The sequence below is a fragment of the Mytilus trossulus genome, chromosome 8 (assembly GCF_036588685.1).
Source record: "Mytilus trossulus isolate FHL-02 chromosome 8, PNRI_Mtr1.1.1.hap1, whole genome shotgun sequence".
NCBI lineage: Eukaryota > Metazoa > Mollusca > Bivalvia > Mytilida > Mytilidae > Mytilus > Mytilus trossulus.
The window spans coordinates 3,499,929-3,522,655 of NC_086380.1; the positions used below are offsets into that span (position 1 = coordinate 3,499,929).

The 22,727-nt window shown below is 32.8% G+C and overlaps 1 protein-coding gene across 1 annotated transcript; it reads right to left on the bottom strand.

Moving 5' to 3' along the window:
• Positions 1-2,618: 2,618 nt before the first annotated feature.
• Positions 2,619-22,677, bottom strand: LOC134728136 (putative phospholipase B-like 2). The gene is made up of 11 exons (XM_063592577.1): positions 22,451-22,677; positions 20,713-20,956; positions 18,382-18,509; positions 15,914-16,131; positions 15,197-15,288; positions 14,331-14,491; positions 13,159-13,251; positions 12,713-12,784; positions 7,451-7,603; positions 4,386-4,545; positions 2,619-2,993 (listed from the first exon to the last, which is right to left on the bottom strand). Exons 1-11 carry the CDS (start codon positions 22,627-22,629, stop codon positions 2,790-2,792), a joined length of 1,704 nt encoding a protein of 567 aa, XP_063448647.1. The 5' UTR covers positions 22,630-22,677; the 3' UTR covers positions 2,619-2,789.
• Between the last annotated feature and the right edge of the window lie 50 nt (positions 22,678-22,727).

A 22,727-nucleotide genomic window follows, 5' to 3' on the forward strand; every position in this document is an offset into this window, starting at 1 on the left:
ACCATTGTCTCAGTTTTGATCACAGTGCGGAACATGGTGACACTTGAGTCTTATATTGTACGTACAAATGTAATGAACATAGTTTGGTCATACAGGTAGTCCGAATTAACTCTGAAAACCTATAAAAAGACAACAGGCGTGTTGGTTCAGGTTGATTTGTTTGTTAAATGTCAAGTGGCAAATATTTCATTCATATTCAGGACATTTAATAATGGGATTAACAATTGTATTAGTTTTGATCATATGTATGTACAGTGCAAAACATTTTATGTATTACTGAAAAATTATTACACCAGGGTTTTCGATATCACAAACTAGTCAAAACATTTACTAAATTTTATCATCGGTTTAAAGACATCATTCGTAAATATAGATCAACATGCAGACTTTTTTTACGTTCAGGTATTTCACATCCAATTTTTTATGGAAATATTCTTTATAAAGCACAAAGGTGTCAGTATTCACCTCATAAACTTACAAAACTTTTTAATAGACTTATTAAGAAGGGATCTAATTACGATACTGTTGTCAAGTCATTAAAGATTGTATATTTTGGCGTTAATATTGAGTCACTGATAAGGTCTTTGCGTCGGAACTAAACACATTTATTCTTAAAACAGTTGTTGGCATGACACGGGTTATGTTCTTCTCATATATGTTATGATGGTATGATACTAAACCCCTTATGGGAAGGATTGTGCCTGATGTTCATATGATGAAATCATAATCTTTCAGTCAGTTTAATTGAAGTCTGGAGCTGGCATGTCAGTTAACTGCTAGTAGTCTGTTGTTATTTATGTATTATTGTCATTTTGTTTATTTTCTTTGGTTACATCTTCTGACATCAGACTCGGACTTCTCTTGAACTGAATTTTAATGTGCGTATTGTTATGCTTTTACTTTTCTACACTGGTTAGAGGTATAGGGGGAGGGTTGAGATCTCACAAACATGTTTAACCCCGCCGCATTTTTGCGCCTGTCTCAAGTCAGGAGCCTCTGGCCTTTGTTAGTCTTGTATCATTTAAATTTTAGTTTCTTGTGTACAATTTGGAAATTAGTATGGCGTTATCACTGAACTAGTATATATTTGTTTAGGGGCCAGCTGAAGGACGCCTCTGGGTGCGGGAATTTCTCGCTACATTGAAGACCTGTTGGTGACCTTCTGCTGTTGTGTTTTTTTTATTTTGGTCGGGTTGTTGTCTCTTTGACACATTCCCCATTTCCATTCTCAATTTTATGGTTACACTGGTGTCAATCATGTACATGTTTGGGTCATGCAGGTAGTTTAAAAGAAAGCAGGCATGTTGGTTGATTTGTTTGTTTAATTACCAGTGGCAAATATTTCATTCATATTCAGGACAAGAATAAATTACCAATAAATCTATTTGGCAACTTGAGGGATATAGAAGACTATTAAATAGTAGCGAATATTGATTTCCAATGAAAAGAGGGTATGGTGAAAAGCCCAGCTTCGCCACTGGTCACAATTGACCCATCAAAAGCAAAGAAAGATACCAAAGGGAAATTTTCAAAATCATACAAACAAACTGACAATTCCATGCTGAAAAAGGATGAAAAGACAGTCAACAAAACACAACATAGAAAACTAAAGACTGAGCAATACCTCCACTAAATTCGGGTGATCTTGTGCTCTGCAAGGGTATTCAGATTCTAACCTACATGTGGCATTGTTTCATCTTTATATGCAGGGAACATGGCATCTCCCTGCATGATGATTCTCAAATAAAATATACCATTTATGTTTATATATACACACAGGGCTGCATACTTATATATCCTGCACTGCTAAATGGACATTAGGTTTTCTGCCTAATTTGAGAGTTCTAGTTGACCATATTTTTTACTTATAGCTCAAAACTTTTGGTTGTGTTGTGTGTATAAAAATCACTATGATTTCTTACTGCTGAACTTCATGTCAATCACCTGACTTTAAGCTGCACTGACGAGAAATTCTTGTCAAAATGTGAAATACTGCATCGATTAATACCGGTACTGGTTTAATGTATCTTTTCATTTAAAAATGCATTTAACATTTATGTTAATATTGGAGCATTTTTCATTTGATATTTTCTACATTAATTCAATCTGGTTGAAATTAAGTGCAAGAAAAATTACACAATAGGGTTTCAGAAATGACAGTTTTCTTTTATTTGTGGAGACAATAATCTGACATCTGCTGCTAAATTAAATAAATCAATAACTAATACATAAATACAAATGCTGAGCTTCAACAGCAAGATTAGCAATAAAAAAGTTTTTGCATAAATTCTGACTAGTAATACCATTTTTATTATAAATATATGAAAGACGTCATAGTAATAATGCTTATAATTCTTGATTTGAATATGCTGGTTACCTACAACAATAATTATCCCTGAGGCATTCATCAAACTACATTGAATAAATAACAAAAAATAACAAAATAATCAAACAAACACACACCTGAGAAAAAAATCAAATGACAAATGGAAAATGAAATATACCATTTTTCAAGCAGGTAAAAATTATAAATTCAAATAGCATAATTCAAATTACCTCAACAATAAAATTGATATTCAAATTTAAAGAGTGCAAAATATTATTATGCATATAATATTATTATGCATATAAAATTACTCAGCATCTTGTTCCAACAAGTAACTACTAAAACTCATTATTAAACAAATTCATAAGCAGTATATATCAAGAAGGCAGAATCAAAAGATAATTTTGAAGTCTTGTGTTATATTTTGGTCATTTTCAAGTTTCATATATATATATATACTCTTCTATCCTCTGTATCCTTTATATTGTTTAACGTTTATTGAACCATCAAACATAATAGGATCAAATTTGAAGATATCTGGATGACCTTGATGTGGGGTTGTAGGTCCAAAGTCTGCCTTACTCCATTGGAATGGTGGTTGTTGGTCATGGGTTGGACCACCAATAGCTATAAACTGTAGGTCCTTAATCATTGTCATATTTGTAAGCTGCATAAAAAAAAATAATCACAAGTTAAAAAATTTCATGGTTTGAGATTTACTGATTAAACTACAGGTGTTTTGAGTACATCCATTAGTACCTGATTTAAACTACAGGTGTTTTGAGTACATCCAATAGTACCTGATTTAAACTACAGGTGTTTTGAGTACATCCAATAGTACCTGATTTAAACTACAGGTGTTTTGAGTACATCCAATAGTACCTATTTTTCTTTATCTTCTATATCAGTTTTAAAATATTTATCCTTTACTGTAGTATGTTGACACCGATAAATGAATATACAATATCTTACTGATAATATAAATGTTTACTATCAATGTTCCAAACAACTTATAGGACAATATCTTGTTGATGGTTTGTAAATATTTTGCTACAAAAAGTAAATACCGGTATTGTTTCAAATGAGTCCTCCTATCCTTTTGTAAAGTTTGTGATTCAATAGTCAATTGTAAACATATTCTTATGGAACTGCATAAAACTTGTTTTATTTCTTTTTTATACTACACAATCTAGCTCAATGTATTATTTTCCGAAACCAGCCAAAACTTTTTTAGGTTGTCAATTTTAAATAATAGTGATGATAAAATCTTAACATTATGCCAATGAACAAAGCATTATGTTTTAAGTTATCTATGTAGAATAAAACTATTAACATGTACAAGTCAAGCCAAATATTCTTAAAAATGCAGGGTGTCAAAACTCATTTATCATATTTTGTTTTACTTACAGTGGAAATATTTATTTCAGCAACCTAGTTAGTAAAAGTTGTCACTTGGAGTAAACAAATTTTGAGAGCAGAACAGATCTTATATCATGATACAACTACACCTTTGTGAGTGTAAAAAGTTCTAGACATTAAGGTATGTATGCTTTGTTGTAAATTATTCTATATTTTAAATATAAGATATAATGATTTTTTCTTAGTTTCACAGAACTATGGTGGACTACCATATCAACAATTAATGAGCTCTAATAATCATATTGTTCTTGAAAAACTTTGTAGATTTATAAAAATTATAAATGTGAGGGTCACTCCTCCTGGTTAGTTTGCAATTTAATGTTTATGTTTGTATTGTTCACATGTGCATCAATACTTAATGTAATTGTTTATATATTCTCTGTAACTATGTAACTTGTAGTTTATGAGAAATAAAATTCATTCATTCATAAGTTATTCTTCATTTCTTACGATTAATTGTTTGAAGAAAATATGAATGGAATCTAACTAACTTCAATAAAATAGCTCCTGACCATCAACTAGCAGTTCACTTTTTTTTTTTTTATTGTTGTGATGGTAATATTTAAAGGATCTACACATGACAACATCGACAATCTCAGATTGCAGACATCTAGCTGGTAAATTTCCCTTCAGATCTTACCTTCATATCAGTTCCACCATGTGACCTATGACCTAGAGCTCCAAACGGATAGGTACCATTAGCAGGATTTAAGTCTGATCTTGCAGATATACCATTTTCACCACTGTATGGGGGACTACAGGCACACTTAGAGAGAGGGTCATGTTGAAAATCATTGTACCTATAATTAACATCAGAAAAAAATTATAAACAAATTCGATAATTTAACTTCAGGTACTCATCAGTTGAAAGGGAAGGGAAATATTCCTTATTTATTTGAAAATAGGTTGTAATTAAATGTGGTTATCACAGTTGTTTTCTAATTGGTTTTAGTTCCTAATAGAATTTCTGAAAATACAAAATTCAAAACTAAGAACTTAAAAAGCTGAATTTCAATAAAAATATGGCAACTCAAATAGAAACTCAGCATCATGAGTAATAAAGATACCTGAATGAAAAGGAGAGAAGTTTAACAATAAATAAAGAAAATGGATATCAGGATGTTCTGATACCGTATAGCGGGTTATTTTCGCGGGGTGTAAATTTTCGCTTATTTTCGCGGATAGAACAAAATCGCCAAAATAAATTCCGCCTATTTAAAAATGTACATGCAAAGGTAATGTTAAACATGTTGAATCCGCCAAAATAATAACCGCCAACATTTTTCGTATACCTTATTCACTGAAAATCGCGAAATTTTTCACCCGCGAAAATAACCCGCTATACGGTATGAAGATGAGGAATTTGGACATTGTATATATTCTTTTTGTGTTTTGATTTTTTCTTGTACAATTAATATTATTTTGTATTTGAATGTGTTTGCATATGTGAAGAGTGCCAGGTACACATCTGCATAGGGAGTGAACTACCCAAGGCACAGGGATAGAACTTAAGACTTTCCCAATGGTAGCCCACAGCTTAAATTTTGTAGCCCATATATATAGTCCTATACAAGAAAAGCAAAAATCTAGGTAGCCCACACCAAATTTTAGGGCCCATTGGCCTGTTGGCCCCTGAAACGCTGAAGGCACAATCAAGAGTAAGGTCATCACCTACTATTGTGGAAATCCACTCCTAAATTGGGAAAATTGTTAGGTTGGAGTGCATACCTTCAGGCTTTTCACTTAGGGTTTTTGAAGCATGTTGAGGGAGTCATATTTTTTTTTAATTTTGAGAGTCAAAAATTGAGAAGATGAAATTTTTTTGCCACAAAATTTATTGTTTCAGTCCCCATAACAAAATAGAGTAAGGAAATGGCATCATCTTTAGTTTATTTCGAAATATTTGCTAACAAGAATCCCAAAACTCAATTGTAGCCTTTCCTTTGTAATAAGAAACCTTGTAATATAATTTCAGAGATATTCAACACTTAAACACAAGTTATTGTCTGTAAATTAGAAAAATGTTTTTTTTGCCCATTTTTGGCCCCTTATCCCTACATGTTTGTGGAAATTAAACCCAAACTCAATCCCAGCCGTCCCTTTGTTATATGGCACATTGTGGTACAATGTCAGAGAGATCCATACAGTTACACACAAATTATTATCCTGAAACTAGAAAAATGCTTGTTTTTGGCCCCTTTTTGGCCTTATATTCCTAGACTGTTTGCCCTATAACCCTTACAATAAATCCCAACATTCTACTTATGGCATTAAACATTGTGGTACAATTTCAGAGAAATTGAAATACCTATTCACAACTTGTTGTCCTGAAACTAGATAAATGCTTGTTTTAGGCCCCTTAAGGCCATTAATTCCTAACTTTCCATAACCCCCAAAATCAATCCAACCTTTCTTTTGTGATTTAAATATTGTGTTAAATTTTATTGATTTCTATGTACTTAGTTATTATTCGGAAACCATGCATCTTCAGATGACAATGCAGATGGTGACGACACAGACAATGACAACATGATAGCATTATATGATGCAAATTATTTTTTGCGGTCACATGAAAATGATGATAGTTGTGCTCAATTTTTAAGACATTTAACAATCTTGATGCAGCTATGAAAATGATGAGTCCTTGAGTCCAGAAATCATTGACTTGTTTTAGTGAGAACCCTGACGATGCTTACCTGATTTGCTTATTCATCACAAGTACAAGCATTATTTTGAGAAACTTTATTATCATGAACCCTGGTACATTTCATTTTTATATTCTTTCTTTGAAAAAATAGAATTTATCAGTGCGAAGTATATTTTTAGAGTATGATCTGATGTAAAATTATATCCCCTTCATGAAAATTATTTTATCAAAATAGTCTCCCTGACAGATTACTGACACATTGTAATAGGTACTTTAAAAGTTGACACCTCATTTTAAAATTTGTTACTATTCCCAGTTTAAACAATTATATTGTGAAATTATCTCCCCATTTATTTGAGAAATTATCTTTTATTATGATCTGAAGTGAAATTATCTCCCCTTCATAAAATTTAGTTTATTAAAGAGTCTCCCTTACTGATTTTCAAAGCAATGAACTAGGTGCTTCAAAATATTACACCTCAGTATAAAGAGTAATTATTATTCCAGTTTAAACAGTTGAAATTATGAAATTATCTCCCCATTGATTTGTGAAATATCTCCAAATTGATTTGTAAATTATCTCCCCTTTACAACAGTTCCTTTGATTTCTAATAAACAATTCTGGTTTATTTTATGCATTTAAATACAAATTATTACTGTCTTGAGATGCATAATGGAAACAGAAAGACAATTCTTTAAAACTTTCCAAAGCTAGAAATTTTTACCTTCGTTCTGTATTTATCATCAATGACAAAGTGATTTTTTTTAATAAACGTTGAATAAAGGGTTTGACAGATTTTATGAATCACAACTTTATATCACCTAGGAACCCCTTAAACCTTATTTTTCTGAAAATACCTTCATCACTTAATTATATTTAGATTATTCTTTATTGTGTGTTAGTGGTGTTGTTTAAAAAAAAATTAAGCAGGAAAACCAACAATTCTTTTCAACAAGGCTTGTAATACAGCAGATGAACTACTTTGATCACCAGGCCACAAAAGCCTCATGAATTAACTACATTATCTTGAAACATACCAGCTGACAAGGCATATTACCTCATTAATTTCATCATAGTTTCCATACTGACAACTTTACTAAAATCTCTTTTGAATATTTTAGCTCTTGGTGACCCATCATATGAAAACCATTTTCCATACTGAGCTACTGCAGCTGGTCCTCCGCTGAGGTTAAATATAGTGGGATAGTACCTAATACATGTAAATAGAAATTAGTACACAGGGAGAGTATCAAAACCATTCTCCATACTGAGCTACTGCAGCTGGTCCTCCACTGAGGTTAAATATAGTGGGATAGTACCTAATAAATGTAAATAGAAATTAGTACACAGGGAGAGTATCACAGCTGGTCCTCCACTCAGGTTAAATATAGTGGGATAGAACCTAATACATGTAAATAGAAATTAGTACACAGGGAGAGTATCACAGCCGGTCCTCCACTCAGGTTAAATATAGTGGGATAGTACCTTATACATGTAAATAGAAATTAGTACACAGGGAGAGTATCAAAGCTGGTCCTCCGCTGAGGTTAAATATAGTGGGATAGAACCTAATACATGTAAATAGAAATTAGTACACAGGGAGAGTATCACAGCCGGTCCTCCACTCAGGTTAAATATAGTGGGATAGTACCTTATACATGTAAATAGAAATTAGTACACAGGGAGAGTATCAAAGCTGGTCCTCCGCTGAGGTTAAATATAGTGGGATAGTACCTAATACATGTAAATAGAAATTAGTACACAGGGAGAGTATCAAAGCTGGTCCTCCACTGAGGTTAAATATAGTGGGATAGTACCTTATACATGTAAATAGAAATTAGTACACAGGGAGAGTATCAAAGCTGGTCCTCCACTCAGGTTAAATATAGTGGGATAGTACCTAAAACATGTAAATAGAAATTAGTACACAGGGAGAGTATCAAAGCTGGTCCTCCACTGAGGTTAAATATAGTGGGATAGTACCTTATACATGTAAATAGAAATTAGTACACAGGGAGAGTATCAAAGCTGGTCCTCCGCTGAGGTTAAATATAGTGGGATAGTACCTAATACATGTAAATAGAAATTAGTACACAGGGAGAGTATCACAGCTGGTCCTCCACTCAGGTTAAATATAGTGGGATAGTACCTTATAAATGTAAATAGAAATTAGTACACAGGGAGAGTATCAAAGCTGGTCCTCCACTGAGGTTAAATATAGTGGGATAGTACCTTATACATGTAAATAGAAATTAGTACACAGGGAGAGTATCACAGCTGGTCTTCCACTCAGGTTAAATATAGTGGGATAGTACCTAATAAATGTAAATAGAAATTAGTACACAGGGAGAGTATCACAGCTGGTCCTCCACTCAGGTTAAATATAGTGGGATAGTACCTAATACATGTAAATAGAAATTAGTACACAGGGAGAGTATCAAAACCATTCTCCATACTGAGCTACTGCAGCTGGTCCTCCACTGAGGTTAAATATAGTGGGAAAGTACCTAACAAATGTAAATAGAAATTAGTACACAGGGAGAGTATCACAGCCGGTCCTCCACTCAGGTTAAATATAGTGGGATAGTACCTTATAAATGTAAATAGAAATTAGTACACAGGGAGAGTATCAAAGCTGGTCCTCCACTCAGGTTAAATATAGTGGGATAGTACCTTATACATGTAAATAGAAATTAGTACACAGGGAGAGTATCACAGCTGGTCCTCCACTCAGGTTAAATATAGTGGGATAGTACCTTATACATGTAAATAGAAATTAGTACACAGGGAGAGTATCAAAACCATTCTCCATACTGGGCTACTGCAGCTGGTCCTCCACTCAGGTTAAATATAGTGGGATAGTACCTAATACATGTAAATAGAAATTAGTACACAGGGAGAGTATCAAAACCATTCTCCATACTGGGCTACTGCAGCTGGTCCTCCACTCAGGTTAAATATAGTGGGATAGTACCTAATAAATGTAAATAGAAATTAGTACACAGGGAGAGTATCACAGCTGGTCCTCCACTCAGGTTAAATATAGTGGGAAAGTACCTAACAAATGTAAATAGAAATTAGTACACAGGGAGAGTATCACAGCCGGTCCTCCACTCAGGTTAAATATAGTGGGATAGTACCTAATAAATGTAAATAGAAATTAGTACACAGGGAGAGTATCAAAGCTGGTCCTCCGCTGAGGTTAAATATAGTGGGATAGTACCTTATACATGTAAATAGAAATTAGTACACAGGGAGAGTATCACAGCTGGTCCTCCACTCAGGTTAAATATAGTGGGATAGTACCTTATACATGTAAATAGAAATTAGTACACAGGGAGAGTATCAAAGCTGGTCCTCCGCTGAGGTTAAATATAGTGGGATAGTACCTAATACATGTAAATAGAAATTAGTACACAGGGAGAGTATCAAAGCTGGTCCTCCACTGAGGTTAAATATAGTGGGAAAGTACCTAACAAATGTAAATAGAAATTAGTACACAGGGAGAGTATCACAGCTGGTCCTCCACTCAGGTTAAATATAGTGGGATAGTACCTTATACATGTAAATAGAAATTAGTACACAGGGACATTATCACAGTCGGTCGTCCGCTCAGGTTAAATATAGTGGGATAGTACCTAATAAATGTAAATAGAAATTAGTACACAGGGAGAGTATCAAAACCATTCTCCATACTGGGCTACTGCAGCTGGTCCTCCACTCAGGTTAAATATAGTGGGAAAGTACCTAACAAATGTAAATAGAAATTAGTACACAGGGAGAGTATCACAGCTGGTCCTCCACTCAGGTTAAATATAGTGGGATAGTACCTTATAAATGTAAATAGAAATTAGTACACAGGGAGAGTATCAAAGCTGGTCCTCCGCTGAGGTTAAATATAGTGGGATAGTACCTAATAAATGTAAATAGAAATTAGTACACAGGGAGAGTATCAAAACCATTCTCCATACTGGGCTACTGCAGCTGGTCCTCCACTGAGGTTAAATATAGTGGGAAAGTACCTAACAAATGTAAATAGAAATTAGTACACAGGGAGAGTATCACAGCCGGTCCTCCACTCAGGTTAAATATAGTGGGATAGTACCTTATAAATGTAAATAGAAATTAGTACACAGGGAGAGTATCAAAACCATTCTCCATACTGGGCTACTGCAGCTGGTCCTCCACTGAGGTTAAATATAGTGGGAAAGTACCTAACAAATGTAAATAGAAATTAGTACACAGGGAGAGTATCACAGCCGGTCCTCCACTCAGGTTAAATATAGTGGGATAGTACCTAATAAATGTAAATAGAAATCAGTACACAGGGAGAGTATCAAAACCATTCTCCATACTGGGCTACTGCAGCTGGTCCTCCACTCAGGTTAAATATAGTGGGAAAGTACCTAACAAATGTAAATAGAAATTAGTACACAGGGAGAGTATCAAAGCTGGTCCTCCACTGAGGTTAAATATAGTGGGAAAGTACCTAACAAATGTAAATAGAAATTAGTACACAGGGAGAGTATCACAGCTGGTCCTCCACTCAGGTTAAATATAGTGGGATAGTACCTAATAAATGTAAATAGAAATTAGTACACAGGGAGAGTATCAAAACCATTCTCCATACTGGGCTACTGCAGCTGGTCCTCCACTCAGGTTAAATATAGTGGGAAAGTACCTAACAAATGTAAATAGAAATTAGTACACAGGGAGAGTATCAAAGCTGGTCCTCCACTGAGGTTAAATATAGTGGGAAAGTACCTAACAAATGTAAATAGAAATTAGTACACAGGGAGAGTATCACAGCCGGTCCTCCACTCAGGTTAAATATAGTGGGATAGTACCTAATACATGTAAATAGAAATTAGTACACAGGGAGAGTATCAAAACCATTCTCCATACTGGGCTACTGCAGCTGGTCCTCCACTCAGGTTAAATATAGTGGGATAGTACCTTATACATGTAAATAGAAATTAGTACACAGGGAGAGTATCAAAGCTGGTCCTCCACTGAGGTTAAATATAGTGGGATAGTACCTTATACATGTAAATAGAAATTAGTACACAGGGAGAGTATCAAAGCTGGTCCTCCGCTGAGGTTAAATATAGTGGGATAGTACCTAATAGATGTAAATAGAAATTAGTACACAGGGAGAGTATCAAAGCTGGTCCTCCGCTGAGGTTAAATATAGTGGGATAGTACCTAATACATGTAAATAGAAATTAGTACACAGGGAGAGTATCAAAGCTGGTCCTCCACTGAGGTTAAATATAGTGGGATAGTACCTTATACATGTAAATAGAAATTAGTACACAGGGAGAGTATCAAAGCTGGTCCTCCACTCAGGTTAAATATAGTGGGATAGTACCTAATACATGTAAATAGAAATTAGTACACAGGGAGAGTATCACAGCTGGTCCTCCACTCAGGTTTAATATAGTGGGATAGTACCTTATACATGTAAATAGAAATTAGTACACAGGGAGAGTATCAAAGCTGGTCCTCCACTCAGGTTAAATATAGTGGGATAGTACCTAATACATGTAAATAGAAATTAGTACACAGGGAGAGTATCACAGCTGGTCCTCCACTCAGGTTAAATATAGTGGGATAGTACCTTATACATGTAAATAGAAATTAGTACACAGGGAGAGTATCAAAGCCGGTCCTCCACTCAGGTTAAATATAGTGGGATAGTACCTTATACATGTAAATAGAAATTAGTACACAGGGAGAGTATCACAGCTGGTCCTCCACTCAGGTTAAATATAGTGGGATAGTACCTAATAAATGTAAATAGAAATTAGTACACAGGGAGAGTATCAAAAATAATATGTATTTGAAATAAATTGGCTGTGTAATGTTGATGACAATAAGAATAATCTTAGTTGTAGATGGTATCACAACAATAAACCCACAATGTGTTAGCTTATTTTCTTGTGAGCAGTCAGCTCAATTTAATTTTTATTCTAAAATTTCTTAATAACTGTTTTAAAAGTATTGAAAAAACATTGTTATTCAGGAAATTAAGATTACAATAGTTTCTTCATTACTATAAAGTTGCCTTTTTAGGTGGTCATAAATCTAGTTTCTTGAACATTGTTTTGAATAAAATTCTATAGAAAATGTTTACTTTGTGGAACATATTCCTGATTCGCCTGTAATAAAAAGTTCAATTTAGTTGTGGTGAGCTAATTGTACATGCATATTCTGAAATTTCTGGTTTACATAAAATTAACCTTAATGAAATTTCTTGACATACTGGTACTTATCAATTCCAAATTGGAGTTTTATTGGTTGTACATGTTCTACTTACGGAATGTTATAACTTGGCCAGTATCCTTGTTTCATTAAAACATCTGAACGATCTCCATACTCTATATTATTCCTGAAAATATCAAAAGATATTTTGATTGAAAAAAATTATTAGATATATTATGATAAAGAAACTTCTGCTCTTAACAGTGTTTGGCTTTGCAATTTACACAGTCTTTTGATTTTTGAAGAATAAAAAAAAAGTATTTAACTTAAAAACAAACAAAATCATTTGTAAATTTTTCAGTTCCATATTTTCATTTTATGAACAGATTCTAAGAATAGAACTAATGACAATTCAGAAATATTTGTGATGTATTTAATTTCAACAAAATTGTCATGGGATACATGAAGGTATTTTTAAACTTAAAAACAAACATATGTTTTACATTTTTACAGCATTATTGCATGCAACATTTTGTGAAATCATTCAAAAAGACAACTTACGGAATTTGTTCAAGAACATATAAAACATCTGTCATATTGTAAGACCCTGCTTTGAACTTGTTTGAATCCACTATCATCCATTGATTATTGTACCTGTAAATATGTAAATACGATTTTGTTATAAAATGTATTACAAACGTCACCTACAGAACCTGTACCTGAGGAAAGCTGTGGTTTTTATTTTGTCTATCACTAGATTGGGCGGGGTTTAAAAATTTGCTTAGTTATGACCAGTCCATCTAGAGCCAGGAGTTTTGGGATTAACTCATCAATGAAGTGTCCAGGTATTCGTCCCAAATCATACACTCAGTTCTTTTATATATGTGTTTTGTGACACTGATAGGTGATTAGAATTCAATAATAATTACAAAATGTATAATGGCAATCATCCTTGTCACACACATCTTCAAATAGACTGTCCTTATGCAAATTAAAACCTTAGCTCCGCCCGATCATTTGAAATAACATTGGTTCTACTTGTCCATCTGTCCATCAACATTAGCCTTCTCAGAATCTAGAGGTCTATAGAAAACTCATTGTTCGTACACCAATATGATAATAATGTTACTCCATTGGATGAATTTCTATTGTTGATCACATTTTAAACCAATCACAACGTTTTGGTGTACACTTTTAAAAATATAACCAGAATGTTTTAGATTCTGAAACGGTGAATTGTTGACATGGTTGAGGGTTTAACAACTCCAGTGTAGGTAGGACTTGGACAAATTTTGTAAATATGTTGTGCATAACATTAAGATATGCATTATGTTTTTGACATTTGAAAATTTATTTGAATAAAATTAAAGCAGTCCTTTTTTTGTGTACAAAAATCTTTATAAGTGTGAGTATGACTAAACACAAGTTGTACCGTTGTTGTGCTTCATAAGTTGATTTGCATATCAAATAGTTGTGGCAATTGTAATATTAATTTTGAAATAAACCTAATTTTAACTGGAAAAATGTTACATGTACATTCAAATATGATGTACCACAACTGTACAAAATTTCAACCACTTTTATCTTTTCACTCTTAAACAGTATGAAAATACCCATAGACCCCTGTGATGATGAAAATAATAAAACTAAAAATATTTTGGTTGATGAAAGTGAAATGCATAAGTGAATTGATGTGTTGGAAAAATTCCTAAATGGTATAAAACACATCTTACGTTCCACTATTATATGCTGAAAAGATCAATGACCACGTTCTACCACTGGTTGCAAGTCTATTAGCAGCCATTACTCTGATTCCTTCAAGAACAGAATTTGTTGGCTGAACATATTTCCATAAGTCACTGTTGCCATTTCCTATAGTTGTTTCTAAGGTTGCCTGTGAATATAATTAATAATTGATATTTTTATAGAAAGATGGAGGCAATATTCGTTGTGGGATAACAATTTTCTTGGATGTTGTGGGTTAACCCATACCTGCCAACTTTTCAAAATCCCATGGGGGTTTTACGTGCAAGATGGCTCTTATAGTCCTACATAACCTTCAAGGGGGCCTTCAAATACATTTTAATATTGTTTTTGGGATTCTTCATACTTTTACAAGCCTATAGCCATGGTAAAATTAATTGTTTTGTTTCAATTGTGGACGAGATTGCTCTTTCAAAATTCCCATTTGGCAGCCTCCATGGGGGAAATCCACCGCAAATAGTGACAGTTGGCAGGGAATGTTAACCACACATTTTCTTTAAACCTTTGTGAAGACATTGGTAAAATCATGTAAACAAATAGCCACAAAAATGCAAAATTCCTTCATGAAAATCCATGACAATAAATGAATCCACAGTACCAAGAGGAATGTCAACATAATTCATCTAAATTCAAGTCTTCCTAAGCTAATGACAACAATAAATTCCCTATACCTTAGATAAACTTTAACCAAAAGATTCGATTGAACATTTATTTATAAAGATGTACTACTTGTATTGCTGTAAACTATATTAACGGTAAAGTAAATATAAAAGTACAAAATGTTTAAAATATAAAGGGAGATAACTCAAAAGTTTTAAACTGAAACTTAACTTACTAATCCTGTACTCAGGAGATAATAATCATCCCCAGATAAAATAGTCCCTGGGTAGGAAGAAAATGTCATCATATACCCTGGTATATATACACCTAAAAAATATATCAAAGTGTTAAATGCAGTTCATTTTGGAAGAGAAGGTGCATAAATAATGTGTAAATAATGTGTATATAATGCATAAATAATGTGTAAATAATGTGTAAATAATAGACGGTGCCATAATAAACATATTGCTGTCAATAAAAATCAAGATTTGGCAAAGTTTAATTTCTAAGTGCAGTGTTCTCTATATTTCTTGGACCTTATATCAAATTCAAACCAGAAGGAGTCTTGGGTTCATATCTGTGAAAGTCCTTAATCAAATGTTTGTTGCTGAAATATGAATATTTACTACTACACATTTTTTAATAAAATAAAGACTGCTTCAGTCAGAATGAGATGCAATATTATTTGTGCAGTATTCCTTTTGTTGATTTCATGGTTATAAACAAACCACAAATGTTATATATCTTTTATATAAGCTTTGGATTTCAAATATTTTGGTCACGAGCATCACTGAAGAGATATATATTGTCGAAATGCGCATCTGGTGCAAGGAAATTGGTACCGTTAATTTTATTATAGTGTTCAGAAAAATTTGTCAAAACCAACAAGTAAAAATCCATGAAGTTTTCCTAAAACCATTAAGATCTTCATTAATTAAGACTTTAAAAATACCTAATCCATCTTTAACAGTATATGCAAATTCATATCTTTTCAGAATCCTCAGCATGGACTGGTATGTTGACCAAGTGTCATGACTGACATACAAATCTTTGTTACCAGGGAACATTTTAATCATAGCAGAACAAGAACCAGATCCAAACACTCGAGATTTCTCAGGTTTGCCTAGCGCCTCCTCTAAATCTTCTAAATCACCTCCAACTTGGAAAAGGCTGAAAATTAAAGTAGGAATAAAGTACAGACATATAAACATAAGTAGAATAAATTGTTTTTTGTTTTGTTTTGTTTAACAAATAATAAAATCTAATTGTTGATTGCTGTGTTATTGTTAATGTTTGTTGTTAATTATTTTGTACATGAATAACGCTGTCAGTATAGTTACTTAACATTTGTCATTTCAGGGCCTTTTATAGGTGTAACACCACTAATTCAGGCCCGGCCAGAAAGCACATACCAGAAAGTAGTACATATTTAACACAAAATAGTTCCTACGCATGAGTGTAACTTTCAAAATATGTAGAATATTTAGGTATTGTTGGTATCAAATGAAAGCTGAAGGGCTGGTGATCATTGTAGAACACTTTTGGACTTTTAATTTTGAATATTAAAAAAACTGCACCAAATTTTAAAAAGAGGGTACATTTAGTCTGTTTGTCAGATCTGAAGTACCTGTTTTTAGCTCACCTGACCTGAAAGGTCAAGTGAGCTTTTCTCATCACTTGGCGTCCGTCGTCCTGCGTCCGTCGTCCGTCGTCCGTAAACTTTTACAAAAATCTTCTCCTCTGAAACTACTGGACCAAATTTAACCAAACTTGGCCACAATCATCCTTGGGGTATCTAGTTTAAAAAATGTGTCCGGTGACCTGGCCATCCAACCAAGATGGCCGCCATGGCTAAAAATAGAACACAGGGGTAAAATGTATATTTTGGCTTATATCTTTGAAACCAAAACATTTAGATCAAATCTGACATGGGGTAAAATTGTTGATCAGGTCAAGATCTATCTGCCCTAAAATTTTCAGACGAATGGGACAACTTGTTGTTGGGTTGCTGCCCCTGAATTGGTTATTTTAAGGAAATTTTGCAGTTTTTGGCTATTATTTTGAATACTATTATAGATAGAGATAAACTGTAAACAGCAATAATGTTCAGCAAAGTAAGACCTACAAATAAGTCAGCATGACCAAAATTGTCAGTCAACCCCTTAAGGAGTTATTGCCCTTTATAGTCAATTTTTAACAACTTTTCGTCATTTTTTGTAACTTGTACAAAAATCTTCTTCTCTGAAACTACATGGCCAAATTTAACCAAACTTAGCCACAATTATCATTGTGGTATATAGTTTAAAAAATGTGTCTGATGACCCCGTCTACCAAACAAAATGGCCGACATGGCTAAAATTAGAACATAGCGGTAAAATGCAGTTTTTGAATTATATCTTTGAAACTAAGACATTTAGGGCAAATCTTTCAAGATTTAAATGTCCATCAGAATAAGATCTATCCCCTCACAAATTTTCAGATGAATCCGACAACTCGTTGTTAGGTTGCTGCCCTAAAATTGTTAATTTTAAGGAAATTTTGCAGTTTTTGGTTATTATCTTGAATACTATTATAGAAGATAGAGATAAACTGTAAACAGCAATACTGTTCAGTAAAGTAAGATCTACAAATAAGTCAACATGATCAAAATTGTTAGAGGACCCCTTTAGGAGTTATTGCCCTTTATAGTCAATATTGAACAACTTTTCGTCATTTTTTTAACTTGTACAAAAATCTTCTTTTCTGAAACTATGGGCCAAATTTAAACAAACTTGGCCACAATCATTACTAGGGTATCTATTTAAAAAAAAGTGTCTAATGACCCCACCTACCAACCAAGATGACCGACATCAGTAAATACAGTAACAGGTGAGCGACACAGGCTCTTGAGAGCCTCTAGTTTTACATCCGAAATTCCGGGGAACCAGTTCTTTCTTATATGCAATGTAAGGTATGTTGATTTTTTCAGTAGAAGACACCATAAAGTGTTGCTTTGACATGCAATGATTGCCACTTTATTTGAACTTAAAAAGAAAGAGGTGTGCCTGGTTGAAATGGAGGAATTTAACATAGAAAGTAATGGGACCATGAATTAGTGGTGTACTTCCTATAGCTAACTATGTGGTATAGACAATGCTCGTTGTTGAAGGCTGTACCATGATCTATAGCTATTAATATCTGATTAATCTGGTCTCTTGTGGAGAGTTTTCTCATTGGCAATCATACCACATCTTCTTATTAATAATTCATTTGAACAGATTTACAGTTCAAACAGTTTGTAATATAACAAATGATTCATAACCATTTTGCATGCTTCTGTCGCATTGACACCTTATTATATTCTTGCTATCTTCCTCAATTTATTCCAAGGAAAAATAAATTAATAATAATAATGTTGAAGAAAAAAAATAATATTCTTACTAAAAACCAAATGGGTCTAGATTTGTTGATCCTGGTCCAGAATATCTTAATGATGACCAGCCAGGTGACCTTCTTGATAGTTCATAACCTTGACTTAAACCATCAACTTGTAATAAAAACAACTTGACCTGAAAAATATCATCATACATACAGAACAGTTTTTAAGAATTCATATGTTGCAAATTTTTAAACGTGCACTCACAACAAACTTAGGCCATGTTCACATTATCTTAACTGCGTGCTGTTAGTGTTAATATATAAGTGAAATTCTACTGAACTCATTGTGATGAAATTCATTTAGTTTCAATAAGATATTCACTGATTACATGCAGTCTCTTTTCAATGTAGGCCTTGTGCAGTTTAAGTGTACATAACTAAATTACATATCTATTTTTTACTATATGTAATTTTGATAAGGTGAGGCATGCCAAAAATTGTATTTCATTTTCAGTACAAAAATGTGACATTTATGACTTCCTTGATTCACACAACATGTGTTTCGGTCAACAATTTTACACTTCAATAGAATTACAAAAAGAAGATTTAATTATTCAATAAAACCAGACATTCAGGACATAAATTCTATTGTGAATAGATGAGGAAGGATTATTGAAAAAAATGATTAAAATAATAAATGTTATGAATTGATTTATAACCTATTCATTGATAAAAAAACCAAACTTAAAATATTGATTAATTACTGTAAATTCACAAAAATTATTGCAATATTTTTAATATAGAAAATAATGTAACTGGGCAAGAACCTGCATTGGTAAAGGGAGGGGGAGGATAAGCTCATTGCTAAATTTAAGAAACATCTTCTAAACTTTGAAATAAAAAAATTAGAATAGCATACAGGAAAAAAAATCGTTATTTTTTTTTTTATTTTGAGGCTCAATTTAGAATCGAAACATGTAATCTTTTTTCACAAAAATCTCTACAAAAACAGTTTTCTCTTCAGGAAATATAGAATTTTTGAATCCTACATATATATGTAATGTTATAACACCTTTTAACATACATGCTCACAAAAGAAGAAGTAATGGTAAACAAACTGCTACAGAGAATTTTCATTCATTTTTTTCATTTATCTCCTGTAAACAGTTCTCCTATACATGTCAGTCAGGGGTACTACTTGTACAAGTGTATTTTATTTACTTGAAGAAGTAAAAAAAAATATACACATATAAGTAAATTTGTAGGATACTTATACAAGTGAATTTTATTTACTTGTATAGGTAAAAACAAAATTGGCTGAGTTACATGTATGTCCCTTCCGCATTCAGATTATTTTACTTGTATACAATGTAGGTAAAAAAATCATCCTTTCTTCTTTTCTTGAATTCTGAAGATTTCTTTGCTCTAATAGAGTTTTAAATTGTTTACCCTTTGCAGATGTCTTTACTAATCATTCAAGTGTAATTTCATGGACAATGAAAGTCCCATTTGTCTGTTATCTTCTTAACACTGCTCATTTACAAGCCCCATAGGAGCAATTTTTGAATGCCTTGCGCAAATATACAAGATCTTTGCTCAATCAGTTTCTTTAATGAATTAATGAGATGAAACATTGAACTTTAATGAAAAAATTTGAGCAAACCTGGGAAAAATCATGAAAGGCATGATTTCACATCTCAAAACTTGAGGATTTTTGTGGGATTGTAAGAAAAATTTACTTGTACAAGTAAATTTTTCAGAAAATTAATGGGAGATTATTCAAACATTATTTATTTACTTATATGTGTATATTTTTTTTCACTTCTTCAAGTAAATAAAATACACTTGTACAAGTAGTACCCCTGACTGCATGTAGTTGTCATTTGTTGATGTGGTTCATAAGTGTTACTTGTTTCTTGTATTTTATTTTGATTAGACAGTTGGTTTTCATGTTTGAATGGTTTTTTCGCGAGGAATTTCTTTAGCCCTTTATAGCTTGCTGTTTGGTGTGAGCCACAGCTCTGTGTTAAAGGCCATGCTTAGATCTATAATGGTTAACTTTTATTATAAATTTTGACTTGAATGGAGAGTTGTCTCATTGGCACTCATACCCCATCTTCTTATATATATATATACTGTATATATCTATAATGTAATTATGTAATACATATTTTCTTTGTTATTGCTTTAAATAGAGTTAATTGTCAGTTTTATCAATGTTTATTCATTCCAAAAATAATAAATTCATATAAACCAACAACTTATTATATATATATATGCAAAGCCAAGAAGTTTCCTAAATATAAAAAGTAAAGTAATTGGTTTCAGAAAACTACAAACCCACCCAGGTTTGTTTTTATGTGAAAAATTTATATATTATGACATTATTCCTACCATGTGCCAATATGTAGATGTATTTGTTTTAATCTGTTCATTCATCCAGTCCAGGTTAGTCTGTAAGAATGTCTGTAATTTAGTACAGTATGGACTGTATGGTTTAATACAGTAACCATCCACAGTATTCATCCAGTGATCATGCATAAGACTGGCCGAATGAGAGGCCTCCGCCATCCCAGCAGCAAAAGCTTGTTGCTCATCATCATAATTTGTAGATGTCTTGATATCAAGGTACGCCCATCTGATACAAAATAAGCATTATTTGTTAAAATTGATATAGATGGGAGGAAGAGAATGAAGAGGTCACAGCTAAAAATTAAAAGAGCATTTCAAGACTATTTTTAATTGGACTATCTGTTGCCCCTGTCTCATATCAAATTGTACATGTATGCATGAGTGATAATGATAATTTCCCTCAAATTTTGAACTGGACCTTTGACCTCTGACTTACATGACTTATAGACAACCAAACACTAGGAGTAATTGTGGAGCTCCATAAGCATATAAGATATCGAATGTAGAATTTTAAATGTAAAGTCTCTTTTAACTAATCAATGAATTTTATCCCTATAATGAGTCTGAATGTTTATTAAAAACTGCACAATGACCATTCATGTAGCTAAGTACATGTATGATTAGAACACCCATGACAGATGAACAGGAAACAAGGAGGTCGAATACCAAATAAACAATAAATATAAAAAAAGAAGATGTGGTATGATTGCCAATGAGACAACTATCCACAAAAGACCAAAATGACACAGACATTAACAATTAAAGGTCACATAAATACAAATCATGATATATTATCATCGCTTTTATTTCTTACCTTCATCATACAGTCATGCCTTCAACTGCAAATGTATCCCATGCAAGCACAGTACTTATTTTCTGTGAAATAGGTTCGAGGAGAACATTTTCATTGATTTCTATAAAATACCTTCCTTCAAAACTAATATCACAGGAATTTATTTCACTTCTTTTTAAATTTTAATTTTGGAACAAAACACATGGTGTGGTGAATTTTGTTCCTGAACTTATTTCACACTTGGTTAAAAAATTAGTTCTGGAACAAATTTTATAGTGCTGGAACATATTTTCTGTGACATAAGTTCCGGTGGAACATATTTCCTATGAAATTTGTTCCGGCGGAACAAATGTCCTGCCCCCGGAACAAATTGTTTGTTACAAATACACATGATAAACTTATAGTTAAAATTAAATGTAACAACTTCCTTATAAGATAACACTAAAAATAAATCTTTATACAACAATGATAAAGAAGCTAGACATATAATATAGCTTCCTTATAAGATTACAATCTGAATCCAAGGATTTGTTTAACTTACTATACAAATCTTTGCTGAATCAAACCAAAATCCTATAAAAATATGAAGATATGGTATGATATTTGTAACATGTTCAATGATACAACTATCCAACAGAGACCAACTAAACTTGATAAAGTGGATTTAATGACCCTGACTAAAATTTGACTAGTTAGCATTTCCAAATATCTGTTTAGACACAGGCAAAGAGGGGGGATACTACCAACTAGAAATGGTTCTTATATATATAGGCAGGTGTGCACTTCTCAAACATTCTTTTTCATTAAATTTAGAATTAATATACAATTGTATTGGTAAGATTAAACTATGGTCTGTTAGTTTCAAAAACAATAGACACATTATTTTGTCAATTTCTTCTATTAGTATTAAACAGACATAAAACTTACCCAGTGTTATTGATGTCATTTTTGAATTCTGCTAAGGCAACCCATTCCGGAGCTTCATGCCGATGAATTTTATATTCCTGGCTATCTTTATCGTATGTTACTGATACAATTTCAGCACTGCATATGCAAATAAATATCCCCAAAATACAAGCAAATAAAATTACTCTGTCGTCTGCCATTTTGCATAGTCATGTGACTCCACAGTGCTTGGTCACCTGACTTTAATGTACGAGGTAGAGTCCAACCGTTTCGTAGCTAAATCTTTTAAGTTTCTTAA

Excerpts from the sequence above, each read along its gene's own strand:
- LOC134728136 (XM_063592577.1), bottom strand. The coding sequence starts at position 22,629 with ATGGCAGACGACAGAGTAATTTTATTTGCTTGTATTTTGGGGATATTT. Across the intron at positions 16,132-18,381 it reads CTAGACCCATTTGGTTTTTA|CCTTTTCCAAGTTGGAGGTG; the intron begins GTAAGAATATTA and ends TTTAATTTTCAG. Across the intron at positions 4,546-7,450 it reads ACTATGATGAAATTAATGAG|GTACAATGATTTTCAACATG; the intron begins GTAATATGCCTT and ends TGTTAATTATAG.